The 18,875-nt window shown below is 41.3% G+C and overlaps 1 protein-coding gene across 13 annotated transcripts in view; it reads right to left on the bottom strand.

Annotated features, from left to right (window-relative positions):
* The window catches only part of NCOR2 (nuclear receptor corepressor 2), an 844,184-nt gene that overhangs the window by 285,662 nt on the left and 539,647 nt on the right, over positions 1 to 18,875 (bottom strand). For all 13 annotated transcript variants that reach the window (XM_033955736.1, XM_033955745.1, XM_033955746.1 and 10 more), the window contains exon 16: positions 12,805 to 12,977. In XM_033955736.1, the coding sequence (XP_033811627.1) occupies positions 12,805 to 12,977 (173 nt within the window). The remainder of the gene's footprint in view (positions 1 to 12,804; positions 12,978 to 18,875) is intronic.

Genomic DNA, 18,875 nt, shown 5'->3' with positions numbered 1-18,875 from the left:
TGTGCTTGTTTTTGAGTGCAAATTAAACTCAAAATGCGGCTCGATAGTTGACAAGCAATCATGCATTTCATCATCCACCATCTGCAGTCATTCTCTTTTTTCAGATTTGATTTCTGTCCAAGCTGAAAATCCAAGTTCGCAAAGATAAGAATTTCAAATGGTAACAAAACCTCGATTGTTTTGTTGCTCAAATTAGGATAATTACTGCATAAAAATAACACTAAAATTACTTGCATTAGCTTTCAAGGACCAATCACATCAAAGAATGATGCTTATCTAGGCGGTTGTATCCTTACACACACAGATATTCCTAACGTTGACAGACTCTTACGTGACATACATGTCATCTATTCATTTAAAAAAAATAAAGTAAAATTCTGGAATCTCTTTGGGGCACACCCCTGTGCTGTGGCACATAGTTTGAGAGACACTGAGTTAATGGATCATTAGAGGCGGTAGTGGAAACAAACAGATGTGGTCCCTCTTCACAAAAGCAAGAATAGGAAAGAAGCGGAAAACCCACAAGCCAATAAGCCTCACATCGGTGGTAGGAAAAATAATGGAGTCACTGCTGAAGGTAAAGACGGTTAACATTTAGGCTTATTATTGACATTCACGTGTGTTCAGGTGAATATGTGTGCAGAAATGTTGGCATTCCATACATTTATGCATGTAACATGCACGTTATTTTAAGTGCCTGGTTTATAATTGCCCTTCATGGATGAGCTCAAGGTGCTAGGTCAAGTATCATGCCTTTTCCTCAATGCTATGTCTTTAATACCTTGTCTTCCAGTGAATCAGGTTGCTTGGAATGCAACCAAAAAATCTATTTGCCCTAGCATAATGTTTGTATATAGACATGTTGCACACAATAAGAACCTTTCTTGTCCTCTGATTTTATTATGAGTTCCTGAATACAAGATGAACAACTCATTTCTTCCCACAGCAAAACAAAGTGCCGACCAACCCAAAATTCTAGAAAGATGACCGTCTTATGCATCTGTGTGTTCTCAGGTGAGAATGCTGTTCAATTTCTCCTTTCAACGCATCCACTACAGATGCAAATAATAGCAGAAGATGCTACAGCTCTCATCTAAGAGCTCCGATTGCAATTAAGCTTGATGGACTATTACACAATAAAACATTTCTCATGGCGTTTGCATGCCAGCAGAATGAATGTACGAGGTATCCTTTCATTATTTTTTATTATAATTATTATTGAAACCATGAAATCACTCTCCCCAGGGGATCTGCCAGTAAATGAGCCCTATACCAGTCCATAATATGCTAGTCCAGTCTGGGCATACACCTAGGTCCTGATTCTACAAACGGCACCTAGCATGTAGGCTTCAAAGAGGGTGTCACTCATAATTAGGCGCAGTTTACAGAATTGCGCCTAGCAGCACCTAAAGTGGTCTCAGGCACTGGCAGATGTTGAAACCTAAGGCACACTCTATTTATGCCAGGGTTTTCTTGGCCTAAATGAATATGCCTAGATCAGAACATGCCCATAATTCACTCCTAAACACAAAACACGCCCACGCTTCATAACCACACCAACTTTATGGCACCTTAAAGCGGACACCTACCTTGAAGTGATAAGGACCTACCAAGTTAGGCGCCTACTATCTAATTAATTGCAATTTAATTTTAATTTTCAATTAACAGTACGGATTAAGGCTTTTTAAATAACTGAGTTAAGTACCTTTTACAGAACCCTGTCCTAATATACCTGCGCTTACCACAAGGATGCTTAGTGACTCCTAAGCATGCCTAGGTGCTGCTAGTCACGATTCTATAAAGGACACCCAAACACATTCCATTAAAACTTTTAGCCCTAAATAAACAATAAATACCTATAAAAGCCTCTTACCTCATTGATCGTTGCAGCCTAGCTGTCTCCCCCAGTCAGTGTTGATCCTGGATATTAAGTATTGGGGTAGCTGGCACTGAATATCTGGGCTGGCTAAGGCTAGCGGCCAAAGGTAGACCTGCCTTTTAGGCGAGTCTACCTGGCCATGTGCCTTAGCCAGCCAGCCAATGAAAATTGGTGATGACCGGTGAGCCCGATATTCAGTGAGAGATAGCCGGCTGTCTCCAGCTGAATATCGAGTGGGCGTTTACTTTCACTTCTTACCGAGACTGTGGAATGAAATCCCACCAACCATCAAATCACTGGCAGGATTATTAACCATCTTCTTACTTAATTACCACCCACAAGGTTAACTCCTAACTCTAAACCAACTTTGACTAGATCTTCTATATGCTATCTGGGGAACCCTCCCTGATGACTTATAAAGGATAGTTACAACTGACTTGCTACTGAAATAAGACCCAACTCAAATGTTAGATTTCTCACACTGAGTATAGAAACTGTTCTACTTCTGTAAGAAGTCTGTGCCTCTACTGTTAAAATTGACTTTTCTTTATTTGAAGTCCTCGCTCCATATGTCTTATCACTAACTCATACTGTGCCTATATTGTATGTATGTCTTATCCTTATTTATAGTCCACACTCCAACTATCGTATTGCTAACTTATATTATGTATATAAACTTGTAACCCATTCTGGGCTCATTTGGGAGGACGGGCTAAAAAAAACTGAATGAATAAATAAATATTCAAGCCCGATTTTATTCAAAACGGCAGAATAACAGTACAGGCCTCGATTTACAGATCGCAGCATAAACACGAGACGGATTTATTCAAAGGACTTTACACAACAGGGGTTTAAGTTTTAGGCAGATACATAAAAGTTCAGCTTACATTACTCACTTGGGTGCAGTCCAAAGTCAGCATCTAGAGCAAGTTTCTCAACCCAGTTCTTGGGACAGACCCAGCCAGTCAGGTTTTCAGGATATCTACAATGAATATGCATGAGATAACTTTGCATGCACTACATCCATCGTATGCAGCCTTATCTCATCCATATTCATTGTGGGCATTCTCAAAAACCTGACTGGCTCAGTGTGTCCCGAGGACTGGGTTAAGAATTCTAATCTAGGGGTACTCTCCAAGCATCAGCAAACATGCATGTAATTTGCTCCAGAAATAAGATTTCCAAATCTCCCATCCGTTATGTTGCTTGGTTCAGCAGCCCTCAGATTACTGGGAACAAAGTAGTGTTCCAAGAAATTCACCCCCCCCCTTTTTTTTTCTTTTTTAGAAAGCCACGCTAGTGGCTGCCATGTGGCAGCAGCACTGAAGCCCGTTAATTCCCAATGGGCTTCGGTGGAATTACCACGGGTCAACCACTGTAATTAGCATAGTAAAAGAGGACCTCAATTTGTAAATCTTGAAGACCAAACCTTCGCTGGAGAAGCAGGATTGTAGATCTTAACTTTGGACTCCGTATAAACTCTCTTAGCTTCTGCAATCTTAAACTTACCAGAGCAAGACAGTGGAACCTCCTTTCCTGTGGGCACTTTTTTAAAATTAAAATATGCAAGCTTTTGAAAAGATAAAATTGTGCGCTTTGCAGCAGATCTTTCCTCCTAAATATGTCTCTGATAATGTCTCTGCGTAGAAATGTGTGTAGTTTTCGTGATACATTTTCAAATAGCTCATTTCTCCAAGTTAAAAAGCAAAATACTGGTCCATATTCAACCAGTGTGGTGAGCAGTTTTTAAAAATGCAGGCTGCAGCATTTATTTAAAAATAAACAAACATATTATCAGCACCACTGTATGGATAATCAGCAGCACGGAATATATGCACAGACTTTTGTGGGCTCTGAATAGCAGCAATATTCAACTTCTTGCAGTCCTGTATTAAACCACTTAGTTATACGAGTATAGAGAGCAGCTGAATATTTCTGGCTTTTCCAAAAAGAGTTAGGCGTCACGCCCACGCTTCACCCTCGTTCTGCTCCAGCACCATCTGGATAGTGCTGGTGTGATCTAAGAATTCCAGCAGCATTATTTTTTTTAGTGCCACAGAAAATTAACAGAGATCTAGCCCTTAGTAAATGATCTTCCAAGGAATCTCTGCTGTATCCAAAAATTAAAGGAAGAAGGAAAAAAAAAAAAAATCAACTAATTACTGTTAATCTTGACCTTTGACCAAAGAGAGGTGATAAGGGTGGTTCAGAACTTAACCAAAATATATATGGCCCTAGCAAATGACGTGAGATAAAAGACCAGCATAGTCCACAGTGTGTCCAGTGTTGATTGCCATTCCATATTATAAGCCGACCCCCCCCTCCCCTTTCCTTTGCCTTTTTTGAAATCACTTATATGTGCTTTGAGCAGAAGTGTTCTCTGTTTGGCTTCCATCCCTGTGCTATTTAGATCTCCTTTTTGAATTTCATCACTGTTTGTGTCTACCATCTCCATCGGGAAAACATTCCAAGCATTCAGCACCCTTTCCATGAATAAAATATTTCCTAATGTTTACCACTTTGTTGCTTCATTTCATGTCCTCTAGTTCAACAGTTTCCCCGTCTTGTGGAAAAAGTGTATTTGCTCATTAGTATCTTTCAGATATTTAAGCATCTGTATCATATCTCCACATCCCTCTTCTCTCCTAGAATATATATAATTAGATCACCAAGAGGGGCATAATCGAAAGGGAAGTCCGTTTACGTCCATCTTGCAAGTCGTTCAAGTAAAAAATAGCTTAAGACACATTTTCGAAAAATACGTCCAACTTTTTTGTAGTTTCAAAAATAGTCTAATTATACGTCCTGCCGATCTGATCGTCCAATCCGCTAAATCGTCCATCTTTATGCCACATTTTCATCCAACTTTCTGTCCAAGTCCAAAATGCCTAGAACAAGCTCTGTTGGACATGCGAGGGGTCTGCACAGTGATGGACTGAACACCCAGACATGCCACCTAAATAGTGGGGTTCCTTACAGGGAACTGCTGTGAATTTAACAAAAAGGGTGCCATGTCTTCTTCTCCCTACAGCTCCCTTATAGGTTACGGTGAGCCCCCCAAACCACCTCCAGAATCGCCTTAGTGGCACCAAATACTTAAGTGGGCGTTTCTATGGGTAGAGCATGAGTTAGGCATTGCTAAGCGTGATTCTCCAAAAGCTTAGGTGCCTGAAATGTAGATCTTTAAAATCCTCGCCTACATTTCAGGCACCTAAGTTTTTACATAGGCGCCACTAGCTACTATTCTGTAAATGGCGCCTAAGCGTGATTGACACAGCCAGTGCCTTTATTTTAGGCGTTGGCTGATTTAGGTGACGTTTATAAAAATCAGCCCTTTAGCGTTTACTAATTATAATGTGCTAGTAAAGCTGGATAACACAGAAACGTCCACTCTCCACCTGCGACACATCCCCTCCCAAAAATATTTTTTTTTAATTTAGTATCATGCCAGTTAGTATGTACAAACAGGAAAAATGCCGCAAAACATTTTAATCACAAAATATCAATCATTCACGTCAAAGAATTTGAATCGCAAACTTCAAAGAGTGCCGCTGTTGAAATCAAGTTTTTTTTTCAAAATGAGTTAACGTACCAGCGTCTTCATCGGTCACTAACTCTATATTTTTTTTACTATGTCTTATTCCTTTCACATTCAAAACCTCTTTTAGTCAAAATTTACGTATTTAGAGTATTCATTTATCTCTTAAAGATAATACTCATCTTTAGATTCAACGGCAGGGGTAGATCAAGATAGAGGCTCTTTTGAAATAAATGTTCACTTGCAAAACATTTTAATGCATTTCTGCAGAAGGCCGTTTTCACACTAACTGTGATTTAAGAAATTTTAATTCCCTTTAGTAAACGGGCTGCTATATATTTATAGATGAATATACAGCTTTCCCTCCGGATTCGCGGTTTCACTTATTCGTGATTTTTTTCCCTTCTTTTTTGCAGGCTGCCCGAACCACCTTAGACCTTACCTGGTGGTCTAGCGGTGACGGGGGGCAGGAGCGATCTTCTTATGCTCCTGTCCCGTGCAAAGCCGTCATCTAATGGCTGCAGTGAGTTCCTGTTGTAGTCTCGAGACTACAATGGGAACTCTCTGCAGCCATTTTGATGACGGCTTTGCATGGGGAAGGAGCATAGGAAGATCACTCCTGCCTCATGTCACCGCTAGACCACCAGGGGGCAGCAGCCAAAGAGCCAACCTGAAGACCTCCATGTAGCTAGCACATAGCAAGGAGCGGTGCACAGCTCAGAGCAAGGAGCAGCAGTACTGCCGGTAGGAAGGGGAAGCGGACGCTGTAATTTGCCAGTGGCCAGACAGCCTATCATAGGGAGAGCAGAGGTATGGTTTGGGGGAGGTCCAGGACACAGGAAGAAGGTGGGGGTGGGTCAGAGCCGGCCCAAAAAATTATTCACGATTTTTCCCTATTCGCGGGCCAGCTCTGCATCTAACCCCCGTGAATACGGAGGGAGAAGTGTATTTCCAAATGCTCAACTGCCTAATTCAAAGAAGTATTACTAAGCAATTCAACAGAAACAAACATTCACATATTAAGTTCATATTAAAACAAAATCCAAAAGATTCTACCACCGTCAATCCACAATTAATGCTGCATTTCACATTAATCATAACGTAAACAAAAGAAAAGAGCAAAGAAAAAGTTACCTTTAGTGAAGATGATTTATCACATCCACTTTGGAAAGTATAAAATATGCAATCTTTCTCTCCAAAAAAAAGGGAGCCCAAGGCTGAATCTCCATTGTCTTAACAGTTCTGGGAATTTGGAAACCACGCTCAGCTAAGCACCAAACAATAACTGTTACTTAATGTTCAGTCCATACAAAAAGTAAATTATATGCCAAAAAAACAAACCTACTAATGTGTTTTGGAAATGGCTGTTAGGTTTAAAAACAATTACGTTCTCAGGCCACCAGCCAGTAAACGAGATGAGAAATAACATTCAGCCCTACCATCACAGGGGAACCAGATCCAAACCTTTCCCATGTGCAGCTGAGCTCTGATTCAAAAATATGATCCAGTTAGAACTGAATTCAAAACACAAGTGAAGAAACTCTTCATAATATGACAACCAGCTACGGTGTAAATATACTGGCATAAAGCAAATATCAGGAAGTGAGAAAAAGAGGAGGGTGGCGGAGGTAAACTGCACAGACACCAGCGGCATGGCTGCATCAGACTTGCAAGAAGGCTGGGGTAGCCTGCAAGGAACAGCCATGGTCATAACCTAACTTCAGAAAGCACAAGCAGCCTGTATGTTTCTGACTCACTGGTTTTGGTGGTTGTGTTTCTTACAAAGCTTGGAAATGAGACACGGAAGGGGCCTGGATGCTGGATTAAGGTCGAGACTTATACAATGACAAAAGGGACCATTTTACTAAATGGTGTAAAGGCCCTAATGCACTCTTAGGGCTAAATTCAGCAAATGGTGCTCAGTAATAGCCGTGTGAAAAAAATCGGCACTAAGCACGAGTCTATAAAAAGCGCATACACCCTCTATAGCAGTGATCCCCAACCCTGTCCTTGAGGACTACTAGCCAGTTGGGTTTTTGTGATAGCCCTAATGAATATGCATGAGAGAGATTTGCATATAATGAAGGCGGCAGGCATGTAAATCTGCTCCATGCATATTCGTTAGGGCTATCCGGAAAACTTGAGTGGCTGGTGGTCCCTTCAGGACAGGGATGGGGACAACTGCTCTATAGGATCATGCTTAAGCACCGATCTCATGTCTAACTTGGGGCACTAGACTTACTCCTGCCGACACCTGACATAAATGTGGGCGACCAGGTTAGGCAGGCCTAGGCATGTACTTTTTTGGAATACTCCAGACACACCTATGGCCATGCCCCCTTTTCAGATATGCATTATGGGTCATATTCTATAAACAGCGCCTCCATTAGGCACCTAGTGATGTGTAACTTTGGAGTTGGCGCACAACTCTGTTTTTAAGTGGATTAATTGGTGTGGCGAACGACCACACCAGTTTTCAGCCTGTCAAAAATAAAAAATTTAATTGACAATTAACAGTAGGCACGGTTAGGGGCAGAGAACAGGCATGGTTTACTTAGGCATCGCTAGGCATCAGAGATAGGCGCCAGTAAATTAGGCCTGGTAAAATCTGGCTTGCTTAATATAAAATCGGCACTTGACCTCACGAACACCTAAGTCCATTTAGGTGCTGCTAGGCGTGATTCTATAAAATGGCACTGTGTGACTGACGGAGAACTGCGCCAAGAGCTAAGCACCACTTACAGAATCCAGTCCTATGGGATTTAGGCACCCAGTGTTACAGCATAGCATGTAGCCAGATGCGGGCGCACACAAATCCTAATTGGTGCCATCTAACTGTAATAATTGGTTGTTATCGCCCAATTATTGGTAGTTAAGGGTCATATCATCAGTTAACTTGCACATATGCCAAAATTTAGGCACGTAAAAATAGGGTACCATATATAGAATCCAGGAGATTAGTGTGCAGAAAAATGCTTACTGCAAAACAGTTTAATGCGTTTTGTTATAATCTGGCATTTCCTTTAGGCTAAGAGCAAGATATTTTATTTTTTTAAAAAATAATTTCTCCAGGGAGGGGGCGTGCAAAGGGCATGTAAGCGTTATGATTAGCACATGCTACCTGAATAAAGCAGGAACATTTACCACCTCCTAAACAGGAAGCGGTAAGTGCTCCCGCTTTAATTATTTGCAGCTAACAGCACACAACCTGCAAATTTTTGAAAGACTTAGGGCCTCTTATCAAGCTGACTAGTACAGGCCAGCGCAGTAAATGCAACGAAGCCCATAGCGACTGAATGGGCTTCAATGTATTTGCCATGTGGCACTCAATACTGCGGTTTGACAAAAGAAGCCTTTATTTTACTGACAAGTAAAATAAGGGCTTAGCGCATGAAAATGTTCTGGGTTATATCACCCAAATAACTTAAAAACAACCTTAAAAAAATAATCCACAAAAGCTGCATTTGTTATAAAGTGCTGTTTGGTTTTACACCTAATTATCTTCTGAGTCTGCTCACATTTGCTAATATTAAACACACTAGACGTTCGCATGTATTATTCACTTTTCCATCTGTTAAAGGGTGTAAATTCAAAAGATACCATCATCGCCTTCTATCCTATCAAGCAGCATCTTGGGATTAAATCTTTTAATCGCAATTTCTAGTACCTATCAATTATTTAGGGGACATTCGAAAACTTATCTGTTCACTAGATATTTAGGTAATTAAAATACTTCACAACTGTAATTACTGTACTTTTGTAAACCGCATAGAACTTCACGGCACAGAAGTTAATTTTTATGTTATGTTATACTATCACAAGTGTTATGTGATAGAGTCACAAGTGACCCACAAGATAGAAACCAAATAATGTATAAAATACAAATGACCTAACAAGGGCTGTGCTCAGCAAAATAAAAATGCCTTCCTCAGGGGACTTTGGCTGTTTTAAATATAAAAACATAAGTCACAAAAAATCCAAGTACAGTCAAACCTTGGATAGCGAGTAACGTGGTTTACGAGTGTTTTGCAAGACGAGCAAAACATTTTCTCAAATTTTAACTCAATAATCGAGCGTTGTCTTGCAGTATGAGCACATATACGTGTTCCACGTCAAATACGCACAATATATGCACGTCACATCACTAATCATGGCTGAATGTAATACAGGCACCCGCAGTTCAAGTGCACACAACATTGAACATACGCACATCTCATGCCAAGCGCAACTGAATGTAATAAAAGAATCACGCCCAGTTCACCCACAGTGCAGTGACTTTGAAACGAGTGAGATCTTGCAATACAAGTACGTACAGTACTATATTTTCTATTAAAGTTTTTGAGATGTGGAATGAATCGTCTGAGCTTCCATTATTTCCTATGAGGAAATTCACTTTGATATACGAGTGCTTTGGATTACAAGCATGCTTCTGGAACAAATTATGCTCGCAAACCAAGGTACCACTGTAGTTAAGAGGCTACAAACAAGCAACAGCCTATATTGGAGTCTTGTGAGCTGTGCTTGTGAGTTATCTGGACGCTTATTAAACTACAAACTGGTACATCCGATCTTTCGTTCCATAATTTTTTGTTGTTTTGCTGCTTCATTTCCTTTGTGAAACCTTTTGGTGCTGTTTGGATTTTGCTGTTTTGTCTTCCAGGCCTTGAAAAGCAATGTTTCATATCAAAGAAACTAAGGCCCTCTTTTACTAAGGTACACTAACCAATTAGCACGTGCTAAACGCTAATGCATGTATGTTAATCTTTGGACGCGTTTAGCGTGCGCTAATCGGTTAGCGCACCTTAGTAAAATAGGGGGTAAGGCCCCCTTTTATGAAGTCATGCTAGGCTTTTTTTTATCGCTGGCTGCAGCGGTATGAGTGTCGGAGCTTTAACCGCTACTGCTGGTAATAAAAAAGCCTAACACGGCTTCATAAAAGGGGAGAAGGGGGTGGTAAGTTAAAAAAAAAAAAGGGAAAAATTAAAAAATTACAGAAAATGAAATGTTTAGATCACCATAAGAGGATAAGAAAAGAAATACCATTAAGGAAACTCCAACCCCCTATACCTGGATCTCCATAAACCCATTTTTTAAAAGGCCACAAAGATAATAAGGTCTAGAATGCTATCAGTAGATGTGGTGGACAGTGGCACTGAAGTTTAAATTTCTTTGAGACAGATATAGGATTAAGAGGTTGGAAAAGGACATAGAAAGGAGCTGGTGTGGATTTAAATTTGAAAATTTATATATTCATGTAACACCTAGGAAATTCCCTGGCTGCAAGTTAGAAACCTGGGGATTTTCCCAAGTCACTATATTGATGGAGATGATAGCTGGAGGCTACTGCCAAAGTGGATTTGCCTAGCTCAGCCCTAGGGTATGGTGGGAAGTACAGAAGGGCTGAGCGGGAGAAAGTCCAGATCTTTGGTTACCCAACCTACATAAAGACCCAAGAGTGCCAAAGGATCCCAGACCTTAGGGCATGAAAATCTAGAGAAAAAGGAATCAACTCCTGCTTTGTGGAACATAAGAATTACCGCTGCTGGGTCAGACCAGTGGTCCATCATGCCCAGCAGTCCGCTCACGTGGTGGACCTCTGGTCAAAGACCAGTGCCCTAACTGACACTAGCCCTACCTGCATACATTCTGATTCAGCAGGAACTTGTCAAACTTTGTCTTGAATCCCTGGAAGGTGTTTTCCCCTATGACAGACTCCGGAAGAGCAGTATTAGCATCATATGTCTATTGTGTTTCATTGGTATTATTCTGACATAGTAACACCATTACTAAAGCTCATATACAGTAGCTCATGTATTGTAACACCATTACTGAAGTTCATGTATTGTAGCACCATTGTAGAAGCTCACGTATCATATTCTATAATAGGGTATCATAACACCATTATAGAATCTCATGTAAACTGCTCTGAAATAACTCCCCAGTCTTTAGTAGTGATATAGAAGCTTTCAATAAACATCATCTTCTAGCATATCTATGTTATATGAATGTTCTTCCATGCTACCTGGTATGGTTTCATTAGTATTCTTTTACCCCCTCCCCCCTTTTTTACAAAAGCGTACCATGGTTTTTAGCACTGGCCATTGCGGTAACAGCTCTGATGCTCATAGAATTCCTATGAGCGTCAGAGCTGTTACTACCACGACTGGCACTAAAAATTGCGCTACACATTTGTAAAAGAGGGGGAGGGGTTTAATATTTATCATATTGTTAAATGATTTTTACAATATGATTAAATGTTTATTTTTCTGATTATGGTATCATGTTAATCCTATACTAGGATTTAATTTGCTATTTCCAAATTTGCCACATTTATTATGTTTGGTTATTTTACTATTGCTTGGCTGTAAAAAAATTTAAAGTTTTATGTCAAGCTGTACATCACTTTAAGTGAATCTCTTCACAAAAGTAGCTAATAAACCCCAATAATTAATCATCGGAGCTAATAGCGCCACGGCCAGCAATAAAGCCTAATGCTTCGTAAAAGGGCGCCTTAATTTAATTAGCTTTATTTAATTAATTATTTAATTAGCTTAATTGGTGCAGATAAGCCTAATTGGCTCAACAATTAACTTAAATTAATTAGGATGCCTACCACTTTCAGCTAGTCGCTTAGCCCAAGGTGTTTACCAGAAAATGGGCATGGTTATGGGTGCATTGTGGGTGTGGTATTTTTTTGTTTTGAATTGTGGTGTTTTGCGTGCAGGCATTTATATTGGACTCAGGCACCTGTATTTAGGCTGAGAAAAAAACTGGCCTAAATAGGGCGTGCTTAAGATTTTGACACCTACTGTTTAGACACCCAATTTAGGTGCCACTAGGCGCGATTCTATAAATCATGCCTAACTCATGACTGACATGCGCTATGCATTGCGTTCCTCAGTGCCTATGTTTTAGATGCCGTTTATGGTATCGGGGCTAGAGAATGACACAGGGACAACTTTTTCCCTGTCCCTGCAGGAACTCAATTTCCCTGTAAGTTTTGTTGCTGACCTTGTCCCATTCCTGTAAGCTCTGCCTTAACTGCACAAGCCTTGAACACTTATGATTTTAAAGTGTTTGAGGCTTGTGCAGATCAGGACAGAGCTTAGGCACTGGTGGAATGAGGCATCATGACATCACAATCTGAGCTCTAGAATGTTGCTACTTATGATTTTAAAGTGGACAGAGCATGAAGGAATGGGGCAGGGATAGGAAAAGAACTCGCTTGGACGGGAAATATAGTTCCCATGGGGACATGGAAAAATTTGTCCCCATGTCATTCTCTAACTGGGGCCTTTATGTATACTAGGGCCATCATATAGCCAGCTTTCCTTGCGACCTGCTGCAAAAGCTCCTCATTAGGTTAGAACAGTCTCATAACACATACCCAGATCTGCGTTCTGCTGTGGCCCTGCAGCCTCCTCACTGTTAGCCTCATTTGCCATTGAGCGAGTGATCCGTCCTTTGCGCCTGCCCTGACTATTCGCCGTTTTACGACCCTTGCAGGCCAGAGCTTCTTTTTCATCATTATCCTCTCCAGAAGTATCCTCGTTCTTCTCCCTAAATTAACAGAAATAGAGAGAAAATGACTATATTTTGCACTGCAGATCATTGTTTAAATATATTTTCTCTTCCTGATTTTTGCAGATGTATGCAAATTCATCAGCAAGTTCAGAGATCAGTGGGAAACAGGTTTTAATGCAATATCCAAATTCATCATAACTGCCTGTTAATTTATCTTACTGAAGGGGGATCTGCTGGGGAAGGTCTATAGAGCCCCTGTACAATGAAGCCAGATGTTCTGTTTAAGCCAAGCATTTAATTACAACCATTACAGACATCGTATTAATATAGTTAAAAAAAGTGTTACTAGAGAACACGCCTTATTGTCAATAATGGGAATGGTGATAATCTAATACATATATTTGAAAGAGACAGATATGTGATTTTGTTTAAAGTGTTAACAGAGAGTTTTATTCAATATATGAATCATGCCGTTCCTTCAAAGAAAAGAAGAAAAAAAAATCTCATCAGCCTGCAGTACAAAAGAATGTACAAAAGAATGATGAAGCTTTGAACATCAGTTCAGACTGCTGATTTCAAGCTAACATGATTAAGAGAAATCCAATGTTAAGACAAAGATGAATTCATTTATATATTTATTCATTCATTCAATTTTCTATACCGTTCTGAGCTCCCCAGGTACTCAAGAATTTTCCCTTGTCTGTCCCAATGGGCTCACAATCTATTGAATGTACCTGGGGCAATGGGAAGATTAAGTGACTTGCACGGTGACGGGACTAAATCGCTCTAGACAACGGCGCGCCGACAACTGAGCGCAGACAACTGAGCGCAAGGTTGACGGCGCGCCGAAGAAAAACACTATTTTAAAGGGCTCCAATGGGGTGTGGGGGGGGGAACCCCCCCACTTTACTTAATAGACATTGCGCTGGCGTTGTGGGGGGTTGTAACCCCCCTCATTTAAAACTGAACTTTTTCCCTAAAAACCAGGCAAAAAGTTTGGTTTCAAGTATAATGAGGGGGGTTACAACCCCCCAAACCCCCCACAACGCCAGCGCGATGTCTGTTAAGTAAAATAGTGGGGGTTCCCCACCAACACCCCCCGTCGGAACCCTTTAAAATAGTGCTTTTCTTCGGCGCGCCGTCAACCTTGCGCTCAGTTGTCGGCGCGCTGTTGTCTCGCGCGGTTTTGTCTATGAACCGATTTGCACAGGGTCAGAAGGAGCAACGTGGGTTTGAACCCACAACCTGCAAAGGTCTCAGAGCCCAGCATCAAAGGAGTTTTACAGAGAAGTTGTTAGGTTTGGTTACTGGCAGTGGCGTAGTAAAGGTGGGGAGGGAGGGAAGGGGGTGGTCTTCCCCAGGTGCCATCTTGCTCGGGGCACCGTCACCGCTCCCCTTCCTCCCCCTGCCATGCGCATGCCCCTTCCCCCGTACTTTTTTTTTCTTTCTTTCTTCTTTGGTGCATGCAGCCACCAACTCGCTGCCCGTGTCGGTTTCGGCGCTCTCTCCAACGCCACTTCTGGGACCCACACCTAGGCAGCGACGTCGGAGAGCAACAAAACCGGCAGTAAGTTGGTGGCTGCTCGCGCTGACGTTTAAAAAGGTTCGGGGAAGGGGAGGGACAGCATGGGGAAACACCGATTAATGTGTCATTCGCAGCTCCATTCAAGACAGCTGTGCTACCAGTTAGTGTGCAAAAATGCATGTTACTCCTCTTAAACTCTCATAATACATGGAGCAACTGTCAAAGCAGTTTGCCTGGATGAATATGCAGTACTTTACCTAGTCAGACTGAACTAGCTGAAAATTAAGGGCTCCTTTTATCAAGCCGTGCTAAACCGCCAGACGCGCTAGCCGCTACCGCTTCCTCTTGAGCAGGCGGTAGTCTTTGGCCAGCGCGGGGGTTAACGCGTGATGAAAAGTCACGCGTGTTAACCCCGCTAGCGCGGCTTGATTAAAGGAGCCCTAAATCTTCCTCACGATAGCTAAAATTATAATTCAACTTTCAAAATGTGTGTACCATTAGCCAGATTTACCCCCTTCCCCAACCCCTACCCCTTTTTTTACAAAACCGTGCAAGAGGTTTTTAGCGCCGGTGGCCCGCTGAATGCTCTGCGCTGCTCTGAGATAGGAACTCTATGAGCACTGGAACAGCGCTGAGCATTTAGCGGGGTGGCCAGCGCTAAAAAAACACTCTTGCGTGGTTTTGTAAAAGGAGGGGGTAAAAGAGAAGTTTTTGGGAGAAGGAGTGTCCTTAGGCTAGTGGTCGCCCAACCTTTTTCGTGTAAGATTTTAAGCTTGCTCGTGCTACTAATTTTGTAAACCACCTCGACCTGCTTGTTCAAATTGGGTATTAAACATTTTTTTAAAAAAAGTAATGCTAATATTGATTCTACAATATTTCAAGGACATATTTCAAAAACTCACTTTATTTTGGATTGTCAGCAGTGGCAAATTCCGTAAGTGAGACACCTGAGTTAACGTATTTAAGAGATTATTTGCAGTTGCAGTTTGCAGTCAAGTGGGCAAGGATGAAATTAATGCATTAACAGGAACTGAAAAGCACGTCGGCCAACTGTTTGAGGGCTTCAATGGAGGACTTCAGGGACCGCACATTGGAGGCCACTGGCTTAGATCATGAAATGAAAACAGCACGCATGTAGATTTGGTTTTCCAAAAATTACATGCACTAGCTGCAGAAAAAGCACTTGTAAACGTACCTGGCCAAGGTGTATGCTTATATTTGCAGTTAATTGTCACTACTTGGGCAGGGAGGCAGCACACTTCTAAGATGACAGTCATTACTGTAGACCAATGGCCCCCAAATTAGTCCTCGGTGGCCCCCCCTGTCAGTTGCGTCCCTGGTTTTTTCTCAGTGAATATGCACGGAATAAGTCTGCAAAATTTAGAATACCGTATCTCATGCTTATACACTATGCATAACTGAAAAACTCCCAACTGTCTGTTGTTAGGTGCCACTGACTCATGTTCAAGTCCTAGCAAATTGATGAATTGCAGTTCTAAAATAAAATCAGTTTTGTGCTAGTCCGAAAAGGTACTCCAGCATCATACCCATGGCTGTTTTCAACGTGTCCAGCCATCTGATTGCAGATCACCCTCCAGTTATCTCTCTCTTCTGATGGTAAGACCAAAATAAGACAGTTGTAACTTCATCATTTGAGCTTCAAGCGACATAGCCGATTTGATCTCTTCCAGAATCGATTTGTTGGCTGTTCTGGCGGTCCACGGCACGGCTAAATCCTTCTCCAGCACAAAAGCTCAAATGAGTCAGTCAATCTTCTTTCCCAACTGGCTAGATTTATTTAAAAATTTATACCCCGCCTAAAAATCTAGGCGGTTTCCAAATAACATACATAATCCTTTTAAAATACAATATACATACATATATAAAACAAACATATATAAAACAAACTCTAATAACTGCCTTGCCTTTCAGCCCCGCATTCCTTTATTGTCCCCGAAGACTGTTTTGGCATGGATTAATGGGACAAAGCTAATGTGAATTTAGTCAAGAGAAATCTTGCCTCACTAATCTGCTGTATTTCTTTGAAGGGATAAATAAAATATATGGATAAAGGTGAGCTGGATGATATTCTGGGTTTTCAAAACGCATTTGACAAAGTACCCCATGAACAACTCCTGAGGAAATTAGAAAGTCATGGGAAAAGAGGCAGTATCCTATCGTGGATGAAAAAACTGGTTAAACCCCCCCCAAAAAAAACATAACATAGAGGGTTAAATGGTTAACATTCTCAAAGGAGAAAGGTAAACAGTGGGCTTCCCCAAGAATCTGCGCTGGAACCACTGCTTTGTACCATACTTAAAAATGATTTAGAAATGGGAACGAGTAAGATGATTAAATTTTAATAATTTTGTGACATCAGCAAAGTTGTTAAAAATCACAAAAAGATTGTGAAAAATTGTAAGAGGATCTCACAAAACTGTGAAACTGGGCATCCAAACGGCAGATGATATTTAATGTGAGCAACTGAAAAGTGAAGAATGTAGGAAAGAGAAACCCAAACTATAGCTACATGATGCGAAATTCCACATTAGGAGTCACCACCTAGGAAAAAGATCTAGGTGCCATCACTGAAACCCTCCACTCAGTGTGCAGGAGCAGCAGCTAAGAAAATAAACAGAATGTTAAGAATTATTAAGGAAGGAATGAAGAACAAAACGGAGAATATTATAACGCCTTTGTACAACCACACCCCCAATGCTGTGTGCAATTATGGTCACTGTATCTTAGAAAAGATATAGCAGCATTAGAAAATGTACAAAGGATGACAAAAATGATAAGGGGGGTGGGACTACTTTTCTATAAGGAAAGGCTAAAATGACTAGGGTTCTTCAGCTTGGACAAGGGACGGCTAAGGGCAGATATGATAGAGGCCTATAAAATACTGCATGGAATGGAACGAGTAGACACAAATCGCTTGTTATGCCTTCCAATAATACAAGGGAGTAGGGGGCATACAATGAAGCTAGCGAGTAGTAAATTTAAAACAAATCAAGAGAAAATATTTCTTCACTCAACAATGTAATTAAGCTTTGGAATCTGTTACCAGAGCATGTGGTCAAAGCCATGAGCTTCGCAGGATTTAAAAATGGTTTGCAGAGGAAGCAGACTAGAGGGAATCAGCAACACAAGTAATAGTAGTGAAGCAGGCCACAGAACATAAGAACATAAGAAGTTGCCTCCGCTGGGGCAGACCAGAGGTCCATCCTGCCCAGCTCCCGCGGCCCATCAGAAGAAACAACGAGGTAGAGTCAAAAATCAGAGGAAACAGATTTTATTGAAGCAAGCCAACATGGCCCATGTTTTAGCTCAGGGGTAGGGAACTCCGGTCCTTGAGAGCCAAATTCCAGTCGGGTTTTCAGGATTTCCCCAATGAATATGCATTGAAAGCAGTGCATGCAAATAGATCTCATGCATATTCATCGGGGAAATTCTGAAAATCCGACTGGAATACGGCTCTCGAGGACTGGAGTTCCCTACCCCTATTTTAGCTAATGCCAGCCTCAGGGACCATGAAAACATTAACTTCTGTACAGAATCCCTTTTGTGAATCCCCACAGTCAGAGAGATAAGGTATCCAGAGCTTCCTGTGGTTCAAACAAGCATGGCAGTGAAAAATGGTTTGGATAATTTCCTTAAAAAAAAAAAAAAGGCCATAAGCCGTTATTACAACGAACTTGGAAAATCCACTGCTTATTTCCAGGATAAGAAGCATAAAATCTGTTTTACTTGGGATCTTGAACCAGGATTGGCCACTATTAGAAACAGGCTATTGGACTTGATGGACTTTCTGTCTGTTCAAGTAGGGCAACTCTTATGTTCTTATGCCCCAGAAGACTGGTTTGGGCATCACTGGTAAAGCAGTGGGTTTTAAGTCAGTCCTTAGAACTTTGTCTCGCAAACTTTTTGAATTCACGGCAAACTAAACTCAGGGCCGTGTCTGGAGGGCGTGGATGTCGATTTGATGATATCAAGTGCATGTCTGTGTATGCGTGTAGGCCCTCCAGACGGGGTCTTGAGCTTGCTATTGCTACAGCAGTGTTTGTGTGTATGTGTGTGAGGGGGGTAGGGGGTGCGAGAGGAGGAAAGGTGCCAGACTATTAATTTAAGGTGTTACACAAGGCTGAATCTGTTTAGGTAGATTTCAGAAACCTAAAAGTAAGTACAAACTTTCATAACTTAATGAGAGTCAATTGTCAAAGGTTTTCAGTGTCTAATTTAGGGGAATAGGCATTTAAATTGGCATATTTGAAATGGAATAGGGCAAAGTTGCTAAATTTAGGACTTCATAAAGGTGGCATGGGGGGAGGGGGGGAGAAATGTTCAGCAACTAACACTGATTTTCAGTTCCAAGCACCTAAACCAGGCTCTTTTTGGCACACAAATGACAG

This window comes from Geotrypetes seraphini, chromosome 8, assembly GCF_902459505.1.
Source record: "Geotrypetes seraphini chromosome 8, aGeoSer1.1, whole genome shotgun sequence".
Taxonomy (NCBI): domain Eukaryota; kingdom Metazoa; phylum Chordata; class Amphibia; order Gymnophiona; family Dermophiidae; genus Geotrypetes; species Geotrypetes seraphini.
Note: the sequence above shows the minus strand (reverse complement) of the source record. Positions and strands in the feature narration are given on the sequence as shown.